At 44.3% G+C, this 15,978-nt stretch overlaps 1 protein-coding gene across 5 annotated transcripts in view; it reads right to left on the bottom strand.

The window, feature by feature from the left end:
* LOC131694809 (voltage-dependent calcium channel type D subunit alpha-1-like) overlaps window positions 1–15,978 on the bottom strand; it is a 153,791-nt gene that overhangs the window by 67,116 nt on the left and 70,697 nt on the right. The window contains exon 2 of one of the 5 annotated variants that reach the window (XM_058983309.1): window positions 9,187–9,207. The exons of 2 other annotated variants lie outside the window; for them this stretch is intronic. In XM_058983309.1, the coding sequence (XP_058839292.1) occupies window positions 9,202–9,207 (6 nt within the window). In that variant the 3' untranslated portion in view covers window positions 9,187–9,201. Of the gene's footprint in view, window positions 1–9,186; window positions 9,208–12,793; window positions 12,839–13,423; window positions 13,445–15,978 lie in introns of those variants that run through there. 2 more of the 5 variants (XM_058983307.1, XM_058983310.1) reach the window with 2 other exon arrangements.

Consider the following 15,978-nt stretch of genomic DNA (forward strand, 5'->3'; position numbering starts at 1 on the left):
GTTTTTTAAAAAAAAACTTTTCCTTGTCCAAACTGACTATTTTAGTGTATTTTTATCGAAAACTTATCCAATGAAAGTCATAATCATTGAAAATTTATGTATATTCGCATGAGCATGATGACCGTATAATTCGTAGTTGCTACTATGTGGTTGACCAGAACAAGCGAAATTTCACAGAGAATCATTGAATGGGCCTGGGAGTAGTAGAAAAAATCATTTTGATTGACCCCTGAGGTTACTCCACATATAAATGGCCTTGACTAGTTACATAAGGACTTGTTGGCAGGATCAAAAGGATCTGTTCTGTATATTGGTTGTATCTAGAATTTGCTTTAGAGTCCCATCCTCCAGGATTTTTTGCTTTTGGGTCAATAATAATCGAAAAAAATCATTTTGATTGACCCCTGAGGTCACTCCACACATAAATAACCTTGACTAGCTACATCAGGACACGTTTCCAGGATCACGAGGATTTGTTCTGCACATCGCTTGTATCAAGAATTTACTTCAGAGCCCCATCCTCCAGGATTTTTTATGCTTGGGTCAAGAAAAATCGAAAAAAAAATCATCTTGATGACCCTTTGAGGTCACTCTACATATAAGTGGCCTTTTTTTTTTTTTTTTTTTTTTTACAATGGAGAAGACCTTTATGTCCTAGCCCAGTACACGTGCTAACGGTAGGGTCCAATCTACCACACGGGGTGCACTGGGGGCGTGTCGGACTCGAATGGTGACCAGCCATTAATACCGACTAAACTCCATTGGGCTCCGCCATCATTCCTCCCAGGAACTACCTCTCGGTATTACTTCTGGGGGGATGGCTGTACTAAGTGTACTCATTCACTCTCACTCGCGCGATCATACATCCTGTAAGGCTTACTTGGGTGCTCTCTCAATCACACTTTGATTCGCTCTCAAACACTCCCACATGAGGCTGACTTTTGTGCTCACCTTTTACGTTCCATGCGAGGCTGACTTGTGTGCTCACCTTACTCATTCCTTGCTAGGCTTACTTTTGTGCTCGCCCTACCCATACATGTGAGGCTGACTTGGGTGCTCACCCTATCACCTGATTCACTCTCAATCGTGCCACTCTATTGTACCTTTGTCACTCCCTCTGGCATCCCATGTGGGACATTTTTCTTAGGCCCCACTTCTGACATACCATGCGAGGCTGACTTTTGTGCTCACCTTTTTCATTCCTTGCTTGCTACCAACCTGTGAGGCTGACTTTTATGCTCACCCTTAACATGCAGTGTGAGACTGACTTGGATGCTCACCCTTTCACTCCTCTGCCACGCCATGAGGCATCGATAGCTTAGTTCCAACATACTACGCTACGACCCTCCCGTCTTGGCATGAGGCAGTCCACTTATACGCCTATACACTCACTCTTCTGTCTTGCTTCGGGGTGGCTGGGTTTACCCCTTACGCGGTTGCCATTCGCTGCGCCAACCTACCTCGGCATGAACAGACCATTCACTCTCTTATTTTGCGCTTGGCCTTTTTCGCTCCAGCTAGCCAATCACTAGTTAGCCGTGCCCGCCGTCTGTTGCTCGGTTCGCCAGATTACCTGTAGCCTACTGGCAATCTGGATGGTAGCAGCCGAGACTGCGTTCCACTTCTCCACCGTTTGACACATCCGCTGGATAAGGGTATCCGGGGTTGTGTCCCAGCCACAGACGTCAAGCATTGCTCTTCTTTCGACGTCGAACCGATGACATACGAACAGTATGTGTTCGGCAGTTTCATCTACACCTGGGCAGTCCGGGCAGACTGGGACCTCCGCGTGCCCGAACCTGTGGAGGTACTGACGGAAACAGCCATGGCCTGACAGGAATTGTGTCAGGTGGAAGTGAACTTCCCCATGGGGTCTTCCCACCCAGCTCGATATGCTAGGTATCAGCCGGTGGGTCCACCTACCTTTCGAGGAGTTGTCCCACTCACGCTGCCATCTGGCGACCGAGGTCACCCTGGTGCGCTCGCGGGCTCCCCTATTTCCACGTAGCTCAAAGCACTCCTCATCTTCCCGAATGACCAGCCCGACTGGCATCATGCTCGCTATCACGCAGGATGCATCGTGTGATACCGTGCGGTAGGCAGATATCACTCTGAGGCACATCACGCGGTAGGTGCTCTCCAGTTTCTGTAGGTAACTGGTTACCCTCAGTGCTCTTGACCATGACGGGCCGCCGTACCTGAGGATAGATACGGCTACGCCTGCCAGTAACCTACGTCTACTGGCGCACACCTTTGAGCTGTTGGACATCATTCTCGATAGTGCCGCAACAGCAGTCGACGCTCTCTTGCACGTATAGTCGACATGGCTGCCGAAGGTCAGCTTGTCGTCTATAATGACTCCGAGAGACTTCAGACTTCGCTGTGAAGTGATCGCGACTTCTCCCACATGGATAACTGCATGTTGTGCCGACTTGCGGTTGTTGACGATAACTACCTCCGTCTTATGATGAGCGAGCTCCAGGCCTCTCGCGCTCATCCATTCCTCCACCGTGCTAATCGCGTGTTCTGCGGTTAGTTCTACCTCAGGAATTGACTCCCCGTAGACCTCCAAGGTTACGTCGTCGGCAAAGCCGACGATCTTGACCCCAGGAGGGAACTTCAGTCTCAGAACCCCGTCATACATGAGGTTCCATAGCACCGGGCCTAGGATCGAGCCCTGCGGGACTCCGGCGGTAATCGGAACCCTTTTCTGACCGGCATCGGTCTCGTATAGCAGTACGCGGTTTTGGAAGTAACTTTCCAGGATCCGGTACAGACCCACCGGTAGGCTAAGCCGGTGTAACGAGAGCGCGATGGCATCCCAGCTTGCGCTGTTGAATGCATTCTTCACGTCAAGTGTCACTAACGCACAGTATCGAATACCTCGCCTTTTTCGTTGGATCGCTATCTCGGCAGTATTTATCACTGAGTTGAGAGCGTCCACTGTGGACTTACCCTTCCGAAAGCCAAACTGGTTGCTTGACAGACCGTCCGTACCTTCCGCGTACGGGGTGAGCCTGTTGAGGATGATCCTCTCAAGCAGTTTGCCAGTCGTGTCTATCAGACAGATTGGTCTGTACGCCGATGGGTCGCCTGGCGGCTTCCCGGGCTTCGGCAACAGCACCAGTTTCTGCCTTTTCCATCTATCGGGGAAACGGCACTCGTCAAGGCATCTCTGCATAGCTAGCCTGAACATGTTCGGGTTCGCTATGATCGCTGCCTTGAGAGCGTTGTTCGGGACTCCATCCGGCCCTGGAGCTTTGTTCATTGCTAGGGATTTGGCCACTGCGAGTAGTTCTTCGTTCGTCACTGGAGCCACCATTTCGACCGTGCCTGCACTGTCTCGTAGTGCAGGTGGCCAGGGGCTTGTGGCTCGAGACGGGAAGAGTACTTCGATAATCGTTGCCAACCGGTCCGGAGACCGTTCTGGGGGTGAGGAGCCCCCTTTGGTCTTGGCCATCACAATCCGGTAGGCGTCACCCCACGGATTCGCGTTGGCACTCTCACACAGGTTGTCGAAACACGCTCTCTTGCTGCTTTTAATAGCCTTGTTAAGGGCTAATTTCGCAGCTCGAAACACTTCACGGCGGTTCTCTCTTGCATCCTCGGTGCGAGCTCTTTGCATCCTACGTCTAGCTCTGAGACAGGCTGACCGTAGAGCTGCAATCTCGGCACTCCACCAGTATACCGGGCATCTACCGTTTCTTGGCAGTGTTTTTCTCGGCATAGTGGCGTCGCACGCGCGTGATAGAACAGCTACCAGCGCATCCCCGCTTAGACTGTCGGTGTTGGCCTCCAGTCCCAGGGCCGCGGTGAAAGCTTCGCTGTCGAAGTGATTGGACTTCCACCCGCGTACCTGACAGGGATCTCCCGCCCTCGGATGCTGCACACCATAGTTGATCCTAAAGCGGATTGCTAAATGATCGCTATGGGTATAGCCTTCGTCTACCCTCCATTCCATGCCTGGAGCCAGACTCGGGCTGGCAAAGGTCAAATCAATCCACGCCTCCACTCCGTTTCTACGGAATGTACTAGCGGAGCCATCATTAGCTAGCACAGTATCGAGTTTCGCAAACGCTTCCATTAGCGCTTGACCCCTGCTATTTGTACAGCGGCTGCCCCACTCCACTGCCCAAGCGTTGAAGTCTCCCGCTATTACTACCGGTTTCCGGCCCACGAGGTCCGACGAGAGCCTGTCGATCATCTGGTAGAACTGTTCTATTGGCCACCTTGGTGGGGCGTAGCAGCTGCAATAGAACACACCATTGATCTTGGCAATCGCCACACCCTCGGCGGAGGGGTGTATTACCTCTTGAACCGGGAACCTTCCCGTTGTACAGATTGCCACCATTCCAGACCCGTCCGACACCCAATTGCCGTTGCCGGCAGGGATGCTGTACGGGTCTGATAATAGGGCGACATCTGTCCTCGACTCCGAGACCGACTGCCACAGCAGCTGTTGGGCTGCTGCACAATGGTTAAGATTTAGCTGTGTGACTCTCACGGCTTCTTCTTATTTAACTCGCCGAAGGGACACGAAGGTCCGCCCATAGCATGTTTATGGGCTTGCTTCTTAGAGGTGCAGATAAGGCACTTATATGCCTTAGTGCACCCCCGCTCTTTATGCCCCTCCTCGCCGCATCGACGACATAGCTTACTCCTGTCTAGGCCTTTGCATTCGTAAGCTTTATGGCCGGATTCTAGGCACCGATAGCACCTGTCCACTGAAGGCGGCTGGGGTATACTAATAGGGCATACCGACCAGCCGATCTTCAGCTTCCCTTTCTCGGTTACCTTTTTGGCATCCGCATTCAGTAGCCTGAGGTAGGCTACTTGGGTGCCAGAGGGTCCGTCCCTCAATCGCACAGAGGCCCGCTCGATTGTGACGCCGCATTGCTCCTTGACGGCTGCGGCGACGTCTTCTGCGGTCGCGAACTCGTCCAAGTGTTTGCACTGGAGAGTTGTTTCCGCACCTAGCGACCTGATTTGGGCGCCCTCACCAAGGACCTCTTGGGCCAAGGCCTTGTATATTGCACTTGATTGTGCGCCTCGCTTCAACACCAGGAGCATCTCTCCCGTGTTGGTGCGTCTTACGCTACGCACATCCTGCCCAAGGGCCGAGAGGCTTTCGGCCGCTTTCATCGATTTAAGGACATCGGCGTATTTGTCCTTGTCGGTTTTTAACCACAAGGCTTCGCCTCTGTCCTTGGCCTTCCTCGCAGGCCGCGGTACCTCCGGTTTCGGTGCCGGCTTTTTCTTGGTAACCAGCGTCCAGGGGTTTGAGCCCCCCTGCCCCGGTCGTGCCGGGTTGCTGGTACCATCGCTCTCAACAGCGAGGTCACTCTCGCCCTCGCTTACCTCACCCAGGCGGCGTTTGACCTTGACGGTTGCACGCCGAGTGGTGTCGGTTTTGGCACCCTCTCCTGGCGACTTCCTAGGGCGCTTCGCATTCGATGCCGTCTTGCGATTGCCCTTTCCCTTTCCCTTCGAGGGGAACTCGGTCGCCGCTCCGATCGACGTGGCTGCTCCATAGAAGGTAAAGGCCACTGTCTGTGAACCTCTATTAACCTTCTCTCTTTCCTCCCTATTGGAGGCCACTGTCTGGGTTTCTCTGTCGGGCCTCTCCCGACATTCCACCCTCTCAACATATGCCTGCTGTTCCTGTCTTGCGACACGAACAGCTTTCCGGAGCTCCAGAAGGCTCAACTTCAACTCCTTGGCTATGTTCTGCTTTGCGCTAGCGAAGTCGATTATAGCATCGAGTTGCTTCGCTACTTTGCGCATCGCAGCTATTGGCCCCTCCGATGCATTGGTAGGGGTATTGCCTACCGCTGCTGGGGGGTCACTGGTGCTTTCGAGTACAGCACTCATCGTTCCACTACTCTCCCCACGGGGGGGAGACCTCGCCAAACCACCTCTTGCGAAGGGGTTTGGCACCTCCGTCTGTTTATTTTTGTTTTTATTTTGCTCCATGAAAATTCCCACGAGTAGCGCGAGAAATATATGTCCGCCACGCCAGAGCTCCGCATTAGCGTGGTAAGGGACGCTTACTGTGGGGGTTGCCCAGGTACCCCACAGGCTCCGTTAACGATCGAGCATCTTTTTCACCCCCTCGATCACTCATCCCTCGGCACGGGTCGCTTCACGCCTTGGAATTGGGGTTATGCCCTACCTTGCTTTACGTGGTGATCTCGGCCCGGATCATCACAACCATCCTCCTTTACCAGGGCTTTGGACCTGTAGCTCTGGATCTCAATAGTTCCATGTACGTATGTTATTACAGACATGCTACTATTGGGATCCGTCATTCGCTAGCGGAGTTATATAAGTGGCCTTGACTAACTACTTCAGGACTCGTTTCCAGGATCAAAAGGATCTGTTCTGCATATCGGTTGAATTTAGAATTTACTTCAGAGTCCCATCCACCAGGATTTTTTGTGCTTGGGTTAATAAAAAATCGAAAAACATCATTTTGATTGACCCCTGAGGTTACTCCACATATAAATGACATTGACTAGCTACATCAAGACTCGATGACAGGATCATAAGGATCTGTTCTGTATATTGGTTGTATCTAGAATTTACTTCAGAGTCCCATCCTTCAGGATTTTTTATGCTTGGGTTAATAAAAAATCGAAAAACATCATTTTGATTGACCCCTGAGGTCACTCCACATATAAATGGCCTTGACTAGCTACATCAGGACTCGTTGGCAGGATCATAAGGATCTGTTCTGTATATTGGTTGAATCTAGAATTTACTTCAGAGTCCCATCCTCCAGTATTTTTTGTGCTTGGGTCAAGAAAAATCGAAAAAAAATCGTTTTGATTGACCCCTGAGGTCACTCCACATATAAATGGCCACTAGCTACATCAGGACACGTTGCCAGGATCATAAGGATCTGTTCTGAATATTGGTTGTATCTAGAGTTAACTTCAGAGTCCCATCCTTCAGGATTTTTTATGCTTGAGTCGAATCAAATCGAGGTAATATCACACCAATTCTGTTTAAGACATAATTCATAATACTGGAGTCACATTTCAAATTTAAATCGAAACGACTTCTCCGTATCAGCATTTATACAAAAACCGGTTTGCTTCGAGCTACGCAATGTCAAAAATAGATACAATTACGCCTATAGATGGGTGGAAGTGATGTCCCTTGGTGGATGGGCCTTGGTGGATAACTAATCGTACTAAAATTTTAGAACAATTTTGCTTGGAGGATGAAACTTGGTGGATAACAAAACCGATCTCCAGATTCTCTGTACTGTTCGAATAACTAAAGATATTCGAAGTTAAATCACAGAGAACAGACATATAAACTAGAATAAACTTTTCAGTTTGTCTTCACATCTCGCCCTGAGCAGAAGCAAAAAATCGTCCCGCGCAAATGAAACAGTCAATTCTACCTAAAAATCAATCGGTGCCTATCACACAAGTAGCCCATATAACAATAGCCTATACCTACTATGCGATATAGTGATCAGTGACGGTGCCAGCAAAAAGCAACCCAGATGCGGCCGAACTGTGCCATTCGTGAAGTGGAACAGTTATTAAAAGTGCAGATGGAACTTAATCTGGCTGAAGTGAAAACCCTACAAATGCATCATATCAAACATTGCGTGCTGATTTCGTTCAACAACATTAACCAAGCTGAGTCATTCGCCTCGCGAAACAACATGCAGCACACTGCCGAATGCGGCAATGTTAAATATAGCATTCCCGTATACATCGAGAACGGTGCTGTAGAAGTTCGGGTCCATGATTTGGCTACGCGTACCCCTGACGGCGCGATTAAAAAATGCTTGCAAAAATACGGAGAAGTAGACTCCATTACACATGATACATGGAGGAATTTTTTCCCGGGCATCCCCAACGGTGTTCGTGTGGTGAGAATGCGCGTGACCAAGCCAATTCCCTCTTACTTAAGCTTCACAGTGTTAGGAAGGGACGATGCTCTCATTCAACAGACATCACTAGTCACGTACCCAGGGCAAATTCCTACGTGCCAGTTCTACACGAAGCTGCACCTCGGAAAACCTTGCGTAGAAACTGTTAAGGAAAACTCAAATCCAACTGAAATCAGCACACAACAATCTTACGCTAAACCACTAACAGCTGCAAAACCAGCTTCTCCGGATCAAGAAGCAACAAACATGAATTCTACAACGATCGCGTTTAATGTCTCTAAGCCAACAACCAGCAACCACAACAATGAAGCGAAGTCAGAAGAGAACGGACACACAATAGCGACCCATACGATTAAAGCACAAATCAGAACAACCGATCGTGAACAGCATGCGAGTAGCACAGATGAGGATATGGACGAGTACGACAACGAGAAAGAAGGCAGACCAAATGGCCCTGAAGATTCGGCGAACAACTTTTCACCGCCAAGGAAAAGAATCTCAACACGCAGCAGCAAGCTGCGTCAACAAGATGGTACGAGTAAAAAATAAATCCTGTAAATTCTTTATTTTTACATATTGTAAAAGATTAAGAGATGTCCGGCTCAGTTATGCTAACGCGTTGAGCCGTGTCAAATAAACAAAGAAAAAAAAAGAATAAACTTTCCCGAAAAACATGTGTAAACATTTAAATGAAAATACGTTGAAAATCACCATCGCATACAGGTTCGCATGTATGAATCACCATTGTATCCCAGTTTGCACACAAGTCCCGTATAGCTATTGCTGGCCGATCGTTGCGCCGACCAGTGGCAAGTTGCTACTTGCTATTGTCATCTCAAAGCGACAGTTTTATTTCTTACACAAGTTGAACACTTTACTTGTATGTCAGTTCTCAGTGGTTAAATGAAGAAATAATTCTGCAGATTGCAAGAAAAAGATAACAAAACATTTTGCGAGGGAGGCATTTTCACATTTAACCGGACCTGGACTGTCGAATCTTATTTAAATTACCTTACAGCCTACTTATTTATAAATCCATGCGTCATGCAGCATATCACTATTCAAATCAGTTTAAATGCTCAGCGTTTAGTACCGGGCAGAAATGAAACAAGTTTAGGAAACATTTGGAAATATTCCATTTGAAAGATAAAAATGGCACCGCGATCGTGACTGAAAACTGTAGCAAAGTAAATAAAATCAAGTCACGTCGAGAATGAAGCAAATATTCGCGATGTACCGCTGGAGGTTGACTGTCAGATGGCACAAGAGTGCAATGATGATAAATTTGTTTACTTCTGTCAAAACGCATCGTCATTTTGAAGGCATTTGAAGAGAGAGAGAGAGAGAGAGAGAGAGAGAGAGAGAGAGAGAAATGTTATGAAGACAGTTTTTTTTATATTTTGAAGATATTTTTGCCTTTCTCAATAGAAAGGTATTGCAACTGCTCTGAAAACCGACGTCGTCGAGTTCAGCAAATGTCTGTGCGTGTGTATGTATGTGTGTATGTATGTATGTGTGTATGTGCGTCTGTGTGTATGTGACCAAAAATGTCACTCATTTTTCTCAAAGATGGCTGAACCGATTTTTACAAACTTAGTCTCAAATGAATGATACAATGTTCCCATAGGCTGCTATTGAATTTCTGATGGATCCGACTTCCGGTTCCGGAATTACAGGGTGGTGAGCACGATCACGCAGAAAATGTCGATTTTAATAAATTCTGCAATGAATGTATAAAGGTGAATTTTTTTCCAAAATATGACCACAACTGCTTCGATTTATAGTATTAGATCACTAACATCCATTCAAAGTCCTTTTGGCCACATTGGCCACCATCATCGGTTCTGGAAGCTCCGGCGGAAGTATCCAAATTCAGAATAACAGTCACATCGGTTTCTCGGAGATGGCCAGACCGATTCAACCAAACTTAGTCTCAAATGAATGATGTTGCGTCCCCGTAAATGGCTATTAAATTTTATCCCGAACCGGCTTCCGGTTCCGTAGTTACGGGTTGTGGCATGCGATCACATAGCAAATTGTGATTCAAACCGATACTCCGATGAAAGCAAAAAAGGTAAAAAATTCGCTAAAATGTCTCTCAAACAACTTTAATTTGCAGTTCTAGGTCACCGACGGCCAAACAAACTTTCGTTGACTACATTGACCACCATAGACGGTTCCGGAAGTGCCCGGGAAAAGGCCATCCTTAAAAACTAGCTCATATAAGTTTCTCGAAAATGGTTGGGCCGATTTTCACAAACTTAGTCCCAAATGATGCTATATTATCCCCACAGATGTCTATAAAATTTCGCACGGATCGCTTATATGGTTCCGGAAATATAGTCTGAACCCATGAAATTTCAGAAATCGAATTCGTATTTTTGATGCCAAACATCTTTAAAATGTATGAAACGTCGAGATTTTATGTTATCACGAAATTTTTTTTACAAAAATCTGCTTTTTTGAACGATTTCGTACCTTTCGTAAGCTTTTAATGAATATAAACAACGCAAACATTCTCGTGTTCATGATTGAGAAAGGCACAATTGCACCGCTAGGTGGATTAAAACAGGTTTTTTGTTAAATCTGCTCGATTCGTGTCCAATATTTTTCATTAGTATGTGTGACGACTGACAGCAAAAAACAATGTATCATATAAGTGATAACAATAACAAAATTAAGGATACAATATTTAGAATAGATGGGCAAATCATCGCTTTGGGTACACCGTGTTCTAGAAGTATTTTGACAGATTTAAACTATTCGACGGCTTGTCATTTTGAAACTGATTTACAACACCACAGCATTCCGAACAGTTTAAGAACGGTTAGTTTCAAAATCATCCAATGAGGACATTCGTTGGACCAACGTTCAACAATGTCCAAATAACCGTGAATTGGCGATCTATCGTCGATAACAAATGTGAAAAATTTTCCGAAAGCGCAAATTTCCTAGAACATTTTATAAATATCCTGCTAGGTTTGACAAATGCAGCATATTCTGAGCCGAATAATAAACGCAAGAAATGACGATTTTTTCTTGCGTTTATTATGTAGGATGGTTGTTCTATTTCAATTAATTTAGGATGAACATAACATAGTTTTACAAAACTTGAAGTAAAGGCGATAAGAAAACAGTCGGTTTTTCGTAGAAATCGATATTTTGTTGCGAATAATCGAAAACCGGATTTATTTTTGTTAAGTTTGTGTAGGTCGTTTTAAATTCGGAAAAGGTTCAGTGATTTTCGCCCACTATCGCGTTTTCTATCCTCATTTTAATCTATTCAGTGGTAAAAACGTCTTAATCCACCTAACAGTGTGATGAGACATTTCTTATAACTCTTATTACTCTCTTCGGATATTATATCGTTTGAGAACATTTAGAACTTGATGCTTCGCGATGTTTTTGATAACACATACTACATGGGATAGTGGCAGGACTCAGAGAATCGCTCAAATCAGCATAGGACAACATCAGTGCTAGAAATCTGAGACCAAATCAATGGAAAAGCGAAAAAAGGCCCATAAAATAGACATAGAAACGAATTATTGCTAATGCTCTGTTAATAAAATATTTAAATTCCTCAATCAATGCATTGTGGTGGGAAAACTGAATTTTCCTAAAGACGTTATATATTGTACTGAGCCAAAAAAATCGAATTTTTTTGAATCGATTTGATGTTTATACTTTACTCGAATTTCCAACGCGACTGGAAACTAAGAAATCAACACTTTTTTTGAGAAAAGCGATACTAGCATTATGCAAAATTCCCAAGTGGGAAAATTTTGGACAAGACCAATTTCTTTGTGCATGAGGGCACATGCCTTACATGAAGTATGGTTTTTTTGTTTTAGTGTTTCGGATTCTCCTCGTCAGTAACTAGCACCATCTGGGTGTCCATGTGCCCTCATGCACAAAGAAATTGGTCTTGTCCAAAATTTTCCCACTTGGGAATTTTGCATAATTCCAGGCGTTTGGTACTTATACCAAAAGACAGTTTCGGTTCATATTCCTCGTCGGCAAACAGAACCTCTGTGCTTACTATCGAGACATCACTCGGTATAAGCCAGTGGTTTAGTGTTCACGCAAGACGTGTGACTTTTTGGAATTTAGTGTCTAACTAGTGCTAATTTGGGTACTAGTTCAGATACATAGTCTAACTGGACACCCAGATGGTGCTAGTTACTGACGAGGAGAATCCGAAAAACTAAAACAAAAAAACCATACTTCATGTAAGGCATGTGCCCTCATGCACAAAGAAATTGGTCTTGTCCAAAATTTTCCCACTTGGGAATTTTGCATAATTCCAGGCGTTTGGTACTTATACCAAAAGACAGTTTCGGTTCATATTCCTCGTCGGCAAACAGAACCTCTGTGCTTACTATCGAGACATCACTCGGTATAAGCCAGTGGTTTAGTGTTCACGCAAGACGTGTGACTTTTTGGAATTTAGTGTCTAGTGCTAATTTGGGTACTAGTTCAGATACATAGTCTAACTGGACACCCAGATGGTGCTAGTTACTGACGAGGAGAATCCGAAACACTAAAACAAAAAAACCATACTTGATACTAGCATTGACACCATTCAAAGAAAATCAACAGTGAATATTTCCAGACTTGGTTTTATTTCCTATTTAAGAACTATTGTGCTTTTTCCATCCTAGATTGCATGATTCAGTGATCGAAACCTAAAACTTCATAAAGTATTTGAAATTATTAAATTAAAATTTGTGTTTGCTATTGAAATTGACAAAATGATAGTATCGCCCCTTTGGCGATTTTTTACTTTTTCGGTCCCACCTATCAGCATTGAAATATCGCCCTTACGTTTTTTACAATAACTACCGTTTTACACCACCGATTTCGTCCGGGTTTTTTCAATAGCGATCATTGTTACTATTTACAGCTGGTATCAGCTTGATAATCCTAAAAAAATACGAAAAAAGCAGTTTCGCCTCTAAACTCCTAGCAAAAAAAGTATCGCCCTGTTTGTTTGCATGAAGCGTGGAAGGCGAAACTTTAAATAAACAAACAAAAATACAGTTTCGCCAGTTGTATTTTTTGCTGTAGGTTAAGAAAGCAATATCGTAGAATCCAAATTTATAGGTAAATTTGTTGCGTTTCAAAGCATGTATGAAAAAAGCCTTATGTTTACATTTGTAAGTATCGCCCTTTTCACAAAAAAGCGTTGAAATGAAATCACAGCCCCTGATATCACGCTATCTCTGAATGCATGCGTGCATAGTCCAAATTTTACTTCGACGTCGACTTTTTCTAAAGGTGACTTCCCAGTAGTATAATTGATTTGAATTATCGCTAATCCTAATGCCAAAGAACAAATAAAAACCTCTCGAAAACGAACCGTTTGGAAAAATCATCATCATTACTGGAATTTTCATTTTCACAAAACTTTTCGATAACCTTCCGTCACTTGCGTTAATGCACTGGGTGCACAGTGCTCTGAAAATCTAGTGAAATCGTCTTAGGGCACCAGCGGGTCTAATTCAGAGCTATCTGCGCGGCGAGTTAAATCTGTAAAGAATACTAAAAATTAATTTCTATTCCATAATTTTCAGTTCAGCAATTCGTGCTCACCGCAAGCCATGAAAAATAGACTACGTTGTGAAGTGATGGTCACTATTTATTAAAAAATCACGGTTAAATAAAAAATAAAACTAGTAAAAAATTTCAAATAGTAAATAAGCTTTCGTAATATTGTGTAGGAAAAAAGCTGAAAATTTCAGTATTTTCTCTATCTCCAACATATAAACCCTTAAGTATACCAATTAGGCCATTACAAATCTTTTTTAAAAATTATGTCACCCCCCCCCCCCTTCAAAATCGCTGAAAAAAATCAGGGGGCAAATAATTTTTTTTATAATAACCAAAATTCAAAAAATTGTCACGTTTTATAGAACAACAACAGCTTCCATAGAGTTTTGCTTTTCGTCACTGAAAACTATTATGGTAGTTTTAGAAATTACCATCCCATGATAGTTTTTATTTTGACCATTCTCGGGTAAATATGAAGTTTAAATGAAATCGTCAATCCAGTCCAACATCAAATGAAACGTTTGCTGGTCGCGGAAGGAAGGACCCGCCAGTGTATTATCAAACAAATATCCCATGGAAAGGCTAACACTGACCGACTTCTGAATCGATTCCATTTTAAACGCAACAGTCGATAGAGACAGAATCGATCGTTGCATTCGAAAATAATTTCGATAAGGAAACAATCTGAATTCAAATCAGACTCCTTGCGATTTATATGTGGTTCAATATTCAATATACATAAGCTTTACCGAAAGGTTTTTGACATTTAACGATTTCATATGGGATCGTAGTGTTCATACCGTATTTCCGCAGCCATATGTGCGATTCGTATGAACTTGACCAGATCAAAATCTGCTATTAAACCTTCCATTTAAGACTAAGCTTGTGAAAATGGAATAAACCGTTTTCCAAGAAGCAGAAGAGACTTTAATTCTGAAATATTCCAAGAACCAGAAACATGCGAAATTTTCGAGATAGACGCTGGAATCAAAAGGACTTTGCCTGGCCATCAGCGATCAAGAATGCTCCAGCAAAGCTAAATATAGATCTTACCAATAATGGTATCATCGGTACTTACCGCAGGGAGAGCCGGGAATCCATTATCGATGTCAATTTTTGTAGCCTTGAAGTAACCGGAAAGATGGACTGAAAAGTGTGCGAGGATATATCCACAGCGACTTCCAAGCGATCTGGTATAGCATTGATTACATGACACGGTTTGAATATGTGGGAGATATATAAACGAATGAAGTTGGAAAACACCAATCTTTCACAGGAACGTGTCCGTCGAGGAACTTGAATTTGAGGGTATCCTCTTCAACCTAAATGCGAATGAGTTCACGGAACTACTAACAAAGGCGTGTATTGCGACCATACCAAGGAGAAACGGTCCCCGGGTGCAATACGACGATTATCGATCTACGTATAAGTTGCCTCTGAGCTTGGAGAAGAAGTCGGAGATCACTTCGGTTTCTCATCTCGCTCAGTTCAGAAGCTAGAAATCGCTCCGCTGCTATAGCAGGGCAAGTAATCAAATTTACCCGCGCGACGTTTAGTCTATTTGCAAAGGCAAAAATTGATTCCTTCTGCCTAATGTGTGAAACGTGAACAAACAATGAGTGACAATGCAAAGCAAAAGTATATGACGGTGCGGGCAAACTGTGTTGCTGTTGACTACTCGAAATGTCCGGTAAGACCATCAATTCGTGAAGTGGAGCAAATGTTGAAGGTGAACTTGAAGTTCAACGTAGCTTGTGGTACTCTATGCGGTGTAATTCCACCATTTATGTCATGCGGTACTGATTATGTTAAAAAACATTAGTCAAGCAGAATCATTCGCTTCCCAGAACAACATGAAACACGTCATCGAATGTAATGACATTTTATACAGTATACCAACGTATATAGATGTTGACAGCATTGAAATACATATACATGACCTGGCACCACGTACTAGTTCCTCCGCTATCAAACAAATCATGTCAAAATACGGAGAAGTGAATAGTGTTAAGGAGGACACTTGGAGGAACTTCTTCCCAAGACTCCGCAACGGCGTTCGTGTGGCGAGAATGCGTCCGACAAAACCTATTCCCTCTTACTTGACTTTCACATGCAAATCACCTCATGATGTTGAATATTCTCAACGAACACTAGTCACGCACCTGTCAATATTGTGATCATCCACTACACCACGGGAAACCTTGCGCAGAGACTGCTAAAGAAATTCCACCTGATACGACCAAAGCCGGTATACAATCATCGTATGTTAAACCACAACCAGTTGGTAAACCAACGACTGCAGACCGGGCATTCACAAACACCAGCTCAACAACGATCGGCTCCAGTACCACTAAACCAACTGCCATTACCAACATCGAAGTAACAACGATTACAGCAAATGTTTCCAAACCAACAACCAACACCACCAACAAAGAATCTAATACCGATGAAGAAGGATTTACAATAGCGACCCGTAAGCACAAACAACAAATAAGAACATCCAACGATGAGCA

This window comes from Topomyia yanbarensis, unplaced genomic scaffold (genome assembly GCF_030247195.1).
Source record: "Topomyia yanbarensis strain Yona2022 unplaced genomic scaffold, ASM3024719v1 HiC_scaffold_16, whole genome shotgun sequence".
NCBI classification, from domain to species: domain Eukaryota; kingdom Metazoa; phylum Arthropoda; class Insecta; order Diptera; family Culicidae; genus Topomyia; species Topomyia yanbarensis.